The sequence below is a fragment of the Tupaia chinensis genome, unplaced genomic scaffold (genome assembly GCF_000334495.1).
Source record: "Tupaia chinensis unplaced genomic scaffold, TupChi_1.0 Scaffold000365_1, whole genome shotgun sequence".
Taxonomy (NCBI): domain Eukaryota; kingdom Metazoa; phylum Chordata; class Mammalia; order Scandentia; family Tupaiidae; genus Tupaia; species Tupaia belangeri.
The window spans coordinates 2410874-2419409 of NW_006159862.1; the positions used below are offsets into that span (position 1 = coordinate 2410874).

The following is an 8536-nucleotide window of genomic DNA, read 5'->3' on the forward strand; positions in this document are numbered from 1 at the left end:
CGTTGGCGAGTCCAGCCCGAAGGATGGGACGGCCGCCGAGCAGCCCCGCACCAGCCCCGGACCAGCCCGCTCCCGTCCCTCGCCCGACACGGGCATTTGCACCCAGGACTCGCCCAGCGAGGTTGGGGAGGACCGTGAGGGCATTTCGAAGTGTTAGTCTACCTTAAAATGTTTTGCCTCAGTCTATTAAACGCATCGATGATTTTTTTCTGGTTTTTAATATTGGCGAAATTGGGTGTTCAGCTTTTGTGAGGACTATGAAAATGAGGAATGAAGCTTTGGGGCTTGAGGAAGTGTGATCTGTCTCTGCTGTTTAACAGATTTAAATGCACAAATAAAAAGACTTCACCCACATCTTGACCACCCCCTAAAGCACGCCCCTTCCTTATTCATTCTCCCCTCCTCATTACCCAGCGTGACTGCAGACGGAGTTCCATGTGTCACTTAGCGTTGCTCATAAGCACTTTTGCTGGTGAATATTTGGGGTCTGGGATGTACAGCCTAAGTGTTATTTAATACGACTTGCGGAACTGCAATTCTGGTGCAGTGTTCCTGCTCAAAAACAACAACAGAGAAGTCCTACCACAGCCCGTCATTGAACATGTAGCTGTTTCTGTATGACACTCCCCAAAGTGGAAATATTGTATCAACTTCTCTGTTCTTTCTTTGCCACTTGATATAAATTGTTTTCCAAACAAGGCCTGTTTACAGTAGGCATTTTCAAAATCTGGGTATTTGTCAGATTCTGCTCCCTGTGTGGAATTTAGCCGGGAATCAGGTAATTTTCTGTGTGGGCGAGGCAGGCTGTACCCAGCCATTGTGCTCAGCCACAGGAGCAGCAAGCCACAGGGCGGACACACCAGCCGCCTGCTGCGTAGAAGTCAAGCAGCCTTGAGTAAGTTTCCTCAGCTCGCTCGCTCTCTCTTTTATTTTTTAGGAGTTGTTTTCCATAGGACATGTTCACTTGTGGGAGAGAGGGAGGGAGGCAGAGACAGTAAGAGGGAAAGTGAGAAATCACCCCCCAGGGAGTACGGCCACACTGCAGTCCCTTTTCTTCCATTCCCCTCCTGGGATGTTGGAAACACATGCACACGTGCCTGGTGTGAGTTTCAAGCTGCTGGGTCCAGGACTTGAACTGCTGTCGACCATGTGGGAGTCAGCGCTTAATTACTACACCAGCTGCCGGCTCAAGTTTCTTCAACTCTAGATCTCACTTCCCCATGTCTAAAACGAGTCTCATTCTAGTACCTGCTTTATTGGGTTGTCACAGGAATTCAGAGCACTCAGTAAATGTTAGCCACAAGAAAACTTCATTGCCGGAGGACGAGTGTACTTGCCAGAGGGAGAGGGAGAACCTCCTTGCTAGCTGTGGTCACACTGGAATCCTTTCTTCTCCTTTTTACTCCATCCCGTCAGGACTTTGGGCTCGCATGAACATTGTCAAGCCACTGGGGCTGGGATGTGAACCATAGTTGGCCCTGTGGGATCCAGTCCCAGTGGTCAGTGTTTAAACTGGACTATGGGGCTGGAGACATTCAGGAGACATTCTGACTGACATGAGCAAAGTACCTGGCGTCTCAGCGTGGAAGAGTAATGCTGATTTCGATTTTGCCCTTCAGGTGATCAATATTCATATTAAAGGCAGATTTTCTTGGGAGGAGGTATATCCTAAAATAGTATTCATAGACAACTTTCAATGGCAGTTGTTAATCCTTGCAACTCGGCGAGGGCTGGCTTTATGCAGCTCATTTGTTGAGCCTCTGCCATGTGTCCATTGCTGTTTTAGGTACTTGGGATGCAGCAGACAATACAGTAGTTGTTTTATTGTTTGTTTGTTTGTTTGTTTTTAAACCTTTTCCTGGACCTTAAATTCTTTTTTTTTTTTTTTGAAGAGGTTTTTGCTATAGGGCGTGTGCGCTCGCCAGACAGACAGAGACAGAGAGATAGAAAGCGAGAAATCACCCCCCAGGGGGGATGGCCACACCGCAATCCCTTCTCCTCCATTCTCCTCTCGGGATCTTGGGCATGCATGCACACGTGCCTGGCGTGAGTTTAAGCCACCGGGTCCGGGACTCGAACCACGGTCGCCTACGTGGGAGTCCAGCGACATAGCCATTATGCTAAGTGCTGGTCCCTGGACCTTAAATTCTAGTGGGGAAAGCTTTTTCCCAGCACGGCTGAGTGATGCGCCACGGCCTGGCGGCTGGTATCTTCCCACTCCTGCCCTGGCCGTCTTGGGGTGGCAGGTGTCTACACACCGGGCGCTTTCATGCGAGTTCCCACCTGAGTATGAATAGGTCGTTTCTAAATGACTGCTAGTCCGATTTTTTCCAGTATGGCTCCATTCAGAGACAGAGTCTCAAAATCTTACTCAAAGAGAAGTGTGATTTGCTCTTTATTTATTTTTTAAATGTATTTTTAGTTTTCCTGTAGGGTGTGTGCACTCACCAAAGAGAGAAAGAAAGAAGAGAAAGTGAGAAATGACTCTCCAGGGGACTACGCTGCAGTCCTCCCCCGTTCTCTGGGGCTCTTGGGCATGCGCACACTCTCACCTGGTGGGCTTCGGAAGCTGCCGGGCTTGAACTGTGCAGTCAGCTACGGGAGATCCAGCCATCTCGCCCTCCACATCACCTGCTGGCCTGCGATTTTTTTAAAGAATTATTTAACTTATTGATTGATTGATTTTAATTTGACCACAGTGGGACAGAGTGAGACAGAGAGAGAGGGGGGGGGAGAGGGAAAAAAAAAACTGCCATGTCCGGGACTCGAACCACAGTTGGCCATGTGGGAGTCCAGCGCTCTTAACCACCATGCCACCGGCTGGCCCCTGATTTCCTCTTTACAAGGAGCTGAGATTTTTCTCTGGAGAAGGTGTGTTTCTGTTCTTTACAAGGAGCTGAGATTTTTCTCTGGAGGTGTGTTTCTGAGCATGCTATAATAATTCTCACACGTTCTGGAGTAAATTGGGGGTAAACAAAAGCAGCTGTTGCCCATAGGATTGAGGGTGCTCGCTTTACTCTCCGTTTCCGTGGAGACCCGGGCTGCCATGCTCCTGCCAGCCCCCTCCTGACCACTAACCTGTTTCCAAGTACAGCCTTTAAGACTCACTTTTCTTAAGGCTCAACCTTTAAGAAGAGCCCAACCTCAGGGAAGAGGAGAACTGGAGACAGCCCTATGGTCGAACAGCTCGGGACATGAATAATCACAGTGTCATGTCAAGGGTTATCCTTGGTTAGTTCAGTGATCAGGGACCAGCAGGTGGCGTGGTGGTTCAGGGCGCTGGACTCCCACACGGCTGACCGTGGTTCAAGTCCTGGACCTGGCAGCTTGCTTTCTCACTTTCCCTCTCTCTCACTTTATCCCTCTCTGGTCAAATTAAAATAAATAAAATAATAATTTTAAGGAGAGAGAGAGAATTCAGTGATCAAAGCCTGGTGTCCGGAGAGGGACTTCAGAGGTTACAGTTGGTGACGCAGGGCATCGAAGCCAGCAGAGCTGAGAAAGGGCCTCAGGCGGTATCTCGAGGAAGCTAACCTGACGGGTGGGCACTGTCCTGTGATAAAGGCGGTGCTGGCTGTACCTCTGCAAGGACAGGACAAGAGTCGGTGAGTGGCGGCTGCAGAGGACCCTCAGCATGGTCAGTGGCAGGATTCAGAATGACGTGCTCTCCGTGTGGTGGGCCTCAGGCCCTGGGGCAGTCTTGGCAGGTGGGCCCTGTTACCTCCAAGGTCTCTCCCTTTCCTTCTGAGCGTTCCCGGTCCTCTCAGGAGCATCTTTGTATTTGAAGGAGCGCCCACTGGAAGGCTCGGACTGTGAAGTGATGCCTCCTGGTGTGCGTATGGCGTTAGGGGATGGATGTGTCGCATGTCCTGTAGGCGTGAAGCGCTTTGCTGAAACGTTACTGTAACCTGTGGGGTCGGTTTTCACAGTTGTGGGGTTGAGGGAACCGAGGCTAAGGGACACAAATGCTTACGGTGAGCGGAGGGAGGTAAGGGAGCAGCAGACGGGAGTTTGACTTAAGAGAGTTTGTGAATCCCCTGTTCTACCGTTGTATCTGGAGACATCTGAACAAGTGTGGCTGCTGTTGTGTTTAGTTGTTTTTGCCATAAGGCATATGCGCTCACCTGAGAGACAGAGACAGAGAGAGATATTGAGAAATCACCCTCCCACTTCTCCCATCACCCCTAACCTCTCCAAGAAGGGTTAGTCAAGCCACAATCCCTTCTCCTCCATTTTCTTCCTGAGATTTGGGGCACACATACACACGCATGCGCCTGGCATGATTTGCAAACTGTTGAGTCTGGGACTCGAACTGGACCCCACCATGTGGGAGTCCAGCACTTTCACCAATATGCCACCTGCTGGCCCTGTTTGACGAAAACAGAATTTGGGTGGGGAGGGGGTTAAAGTGTGGGATCCCACATGGCACACTGTGTAGGTCTAGTCTCAGACTTGGCAGCTTAAAAGTCATGCCATGTGCATGTGTGTGTGTGTGTGTGTGTGTGTGTGTGTGTGTGTGTGCGCGCGCGCGCGCACGCGCGTGTCCCAAATCCTGAGAGGGTGCTGGAGAAGAAGGGGTTGCGGGGTGGCTGCCTCCCTGGGGGAAGGATGGTTGCTCACTTTGCTTGATTCTGGTGAGTGTGCATGCTCCACAGTGAAAACTGAAAATGGGGGAGGGAAAAAAAGGCTTTGGAGGGACTTGATTTGGCCTGTGGCCTGTGGTTTGCTGACCCCTGCTTGTGTCCCTGTTGTCAGACCCTGCTGTAGGCTCCCCCAGGTGGTGAGACTCAGAGCTGCACCCCGGCGACCTGGCAGTGCAACTGCACGTGTGCACAGGAGGTCCGCTCAGATGGCGCAACAAAGAACACAGATTTATACCTTTTTCTTCTTCTTCTTTTTTTTTTTAAGGCTTTTGCCATGGGGCGTGCATGCTTACTGGAGAGAGACAGGGAGAAACAGAGAACGTGACAAGTCAGCCCCCAGAGGAGATGGCCATGCCACAGTCTGCCCTGCTCCATTGTCCTGGGATCTGGGGCATGCACACAAGTGCTCCCGGTGTGATTTTCAAGGCATAAGGTCTGGGACTAGACGTCACTGGGAATCCAGCATCTTAACCACCCCGCCACCTGCTACCTCCTTCCCCGCCCTTTTTTTTTACTTGCCAAAGGACGTGCATGCTGCCAGAAACTGATGGAGAGGGAGGAGGTGTCCCCCAGCGGGGTGTGATCACATCGCAATCCCTTTTCCATTCCTCCATTATGTCAAGATTTTGAAAAAGCACATACATGCATTTTTCTTTTCTTTTTTGTTTTTAAAATAATTACTTATTTAATTTTATTTATTATTATTTGTTGCTATAGGGTATGTGTGCTCACCAGAGACAGAGAGAGAGGGAAAGTGAGAAAGCAGGCTGCCAGGTCCGGGACTCAAACTGTGGTCAGCCATGTGGGAGTCCAGTGGTTTAACCACCAAGCACTTGCTTGCCTGCTGGCCCCCATACGTGCATTTTTCAAGCCTCCAGGGTTGGGATGTGCACCTTGGTCACTCACTCGGGATTCAGCTCCCTTAATCACTAGGCTATGGGGGCTGGCCCTAGGTCCACTTTCTAATCCACATTATCAAAATACTTCGTTTAGCCGAAAAGCAAATCATGGGTAGATGTGTTTGACAACACCTTTCGTGTTGAAAACAGCGTATGTGTTTCTTGTATGTACTTGTTGCGGAGCCCCCATGTGTGAGTCATAGAACAGGCCTGATGGTAACCATCCCAGCGAACAAGAGCCCTCGTTTCTGGGGAGGAGGCTGGAGAAGGGCCTGGGATCGGGGCTGGGACTTTAGCTTGTGTGCCTGCGTATTGTGTAGCTCGAATGTAAGAGTAGCAGATTGCCAGCTCAGTCTCGCCCATGTTAACCTCCCGGCCTCCCAGAGCCGTCCCGGCAAACGCGCAGCAGGTGAGGCAGCAGGTGAGGCGCAGCAGGTGAGGCGCAGCAGGTGAGGCAGCGGCTTGCCCGTCTGCACGCCCAGGACCCGAAGGGATCTCTGCTGTCCCTTCCACCCAGCACCCCACCGCAGGGTGAAGGCACGCAGCCCAGAGCCGGTGGGGCTGGGACCTCAGCCCTGAGGCCTTCTAGCCAGCGTCCTTTCTATCTGCGCTCTGCCCCTGCATTTGGGTGCTCGCTTACAGGGCTCTCGTCTACTCAGCCTTGGGCTCCCGTGAGGAAAACGAAGGTGACAGGGTCAGGTTTGGACATGACAAGGCAGCAAAGGGGCAACCGAGTGGCCGGGGGGGGGGGAGACTTTAGGGTAAAGAGGCATGCCAGGAAGGGCCGGAGAGGAGCCGGGTCATTTATTCTCTGTTTAAAGATCAATCAGTCCGTGTCCTTGCTAATGGCTCTGCCATTTTTCTGTGTGTTAATCCAGGAGGAATTTGGTTGTCAGAGAATAACAGGAGGTTGTCCATAATTGACTTTAAGCAGCAAACATAAAACACTGAGCTCTCCAGCTCCACCTTTCTTGTAAGTTTACCGTTTTCTCCCAGTGGTTATGAAAACTAATGAAGTCTTGTGATAACTATTTCCATAAACTTGGAATCCAAATTAACTTTTTTTTTTTAATCGCCAGACGGCATGTGTGCTTGCCAGAGAGAGGCAGGGAGAGAGAGCGAGGGAGAAAGCACCCCCCAGTGGAGCATGGTCACATCACAGTCCCTTCTCCATTTCTCCGTCCTGTTGGGAGTTTAGGCTTGCACGCACCCACGCCCAGCATGTTTTCCAAGTGTCCGGGGCCGGGACTTGAACCACAGTTCCCCCATGTGGGATCTTGCTCCCTTAACCACTAGGCCATGGGGCCAGACCCCAAATAAACGTTGCTCATCCATAGATAACATAATATAAAAGACACCATTATGGTGAAAATTAGTTTCCTTCAACCGAAGGAATTTGCTAGTGAAAAAAATACTCAGGTATGTTTATGTATGTCGTGGCAGGTCTTAATCTACGTTGTATTTTTCTAGGCTCTGAGGATTGGAACACCAAGAAGGTTTTGATGTTTTGTGTAGCGCCACCTGAATTAGAAACCAAGATGAACATAACCAAAGGAGGGCTGGTTTTGTTCTCAGCGAATTCTAACTCATCGTGTATGGAGCTTTCGAAGAAGATCGCTGAGTGAGTTATTACGGCACCATTCCAGTCTGTCCATGCGCGATGTTGTAAAGTTGGTGATCAGGTTAGCAGGGACTGTTAGGCTTGAAAGTGGGTGTTCTGTACTCGATCTGGGTCTCCTCGCTGTACGTTAAGGGCTACTGTGTTAGAAAGCATCGCAGCCGCCCTCGAATGTGTTCGTTCAACAGGTGTTTAAATGAGACGTTTATTAGTGCCTCGCAAGGGCCAAGGGTCGCGTGAGGTGCCAGCGTATAGCGCTGTTTGGGTATAAAGAACAGTCGGGTGGGCCGGTAGGTGGCACGGGGTTAAGGCGGAGCCCACATGGCCACCCACGGTTGAAATCTCAACCTGGAAACTCACGCTGGATGTGAGTGCGTGTGTGCCCAAGACTGAGAGGAGAATGGCGACGGGATTGTGGTGTGGCCGTCCGTGCCTGGCGGCTGATTTCTCACTGCCCCCGTCTCTCCAGTGATTGCACGCACCCTGTGGCAGTAAACCTAAAAGCAAAAAGCGGGTGCAGGCCGTGGGGAAGTTGTTCACAGCCTGCACCCAGGCTCTGGCCCTCTGCCCTGAGCTAGGCCTCCTTCTAGATGTCGAGGGTTAAGGGTGAGGGAGGCGGCCTAAGGCTCTCCTCCTGGGGAAACGCCCATTTCAGGACGGGACCAGATGAGAAGCAGGTCAACAAAACGGCCATTCCCGACCATTCCCGATGGTGCTGACCGCCAGGAGGAAGGGGCGGAGGGAGGAGGGGCGAGCGTCGCGCTAAGCCAGCTCAGCCCCTTTGAGTGGCGGGTGGTGTGTGAGCTGAGGAGCCCGAGGGAGTCCCGCGTGGTCTGTTTGGTTGCCAGCAAAGACAGTATCTGCAACTGGGAGATTTATGGAGATAGAGGTTTAGCTTCTGAGGGCCACAGCTGGTGGGGGTCGTGCAGAGTCCCAGCGACATGGCCGGGGCCAGAGCAGGCACTCCTTCCCGTTCCCGCCTCACCCTCTCTTCTCGCACACCCACCAGAGCGGAGGTGTGGACAACACCCAAATGACCTCAGTCCTCATTTCTCTCCAAAGGCCCCACTTGTTTGTTTAGTTTGCTCTGGGGCATGTGTGCTTGCCAGAGGCAGAGACAGAGACAGAGAGAGAGAGAGACAGATCACTCCTGGCGGAAGGCCACGCTGCAGTCCCCTCTCTTCTCTTTCCTCTCGGTGCATACACACCAGATGTGCTCCGCAGACTGTGGGGTCTGGGACTTGAACCACCCAGTTGGCCATGTGGGATCCAGCCGCCTCTGCCTCTGTACCATTTGCTGACTCAGACCTCACTTTTTTTTTTTTTAAAGAACTATTTATTAAAAAAAAAAAAAAAAAAAAAAAAAAAACAAAAAG

General features: G+C 51.3%; 1 protein-coding gene across 1 annotated transcript in view; it reads left to right on the top strand.

The window, feature by feature from the left end:
- The first annotated feature begins 1513 nt into the window (after positions 1-1513).
- The window catches only part of LOC102470017 (phosphoribosyl pyrophosphate synthase-associated protein 2), a 59778-nt gene continuing 52755 nt past the window's right edge, over positions 1514-8536 (top strand). The window contains exons 1-3 of the mRNA XM_027773709.1: positions 1514-1619; positions 6421-6515; positions 7013-7163. Coding sequence (XP_027629510.1) covers positions 7045-7163 — 119 coding nt within the window. The 5' untranslated portion in view covers positions 1514-1619; positions 6421-6515; positions 7013-7044. The remainder of the gene's footprint in view (positions 1620-6420; positions 6516-7012; positions 7164-8536) is intronic.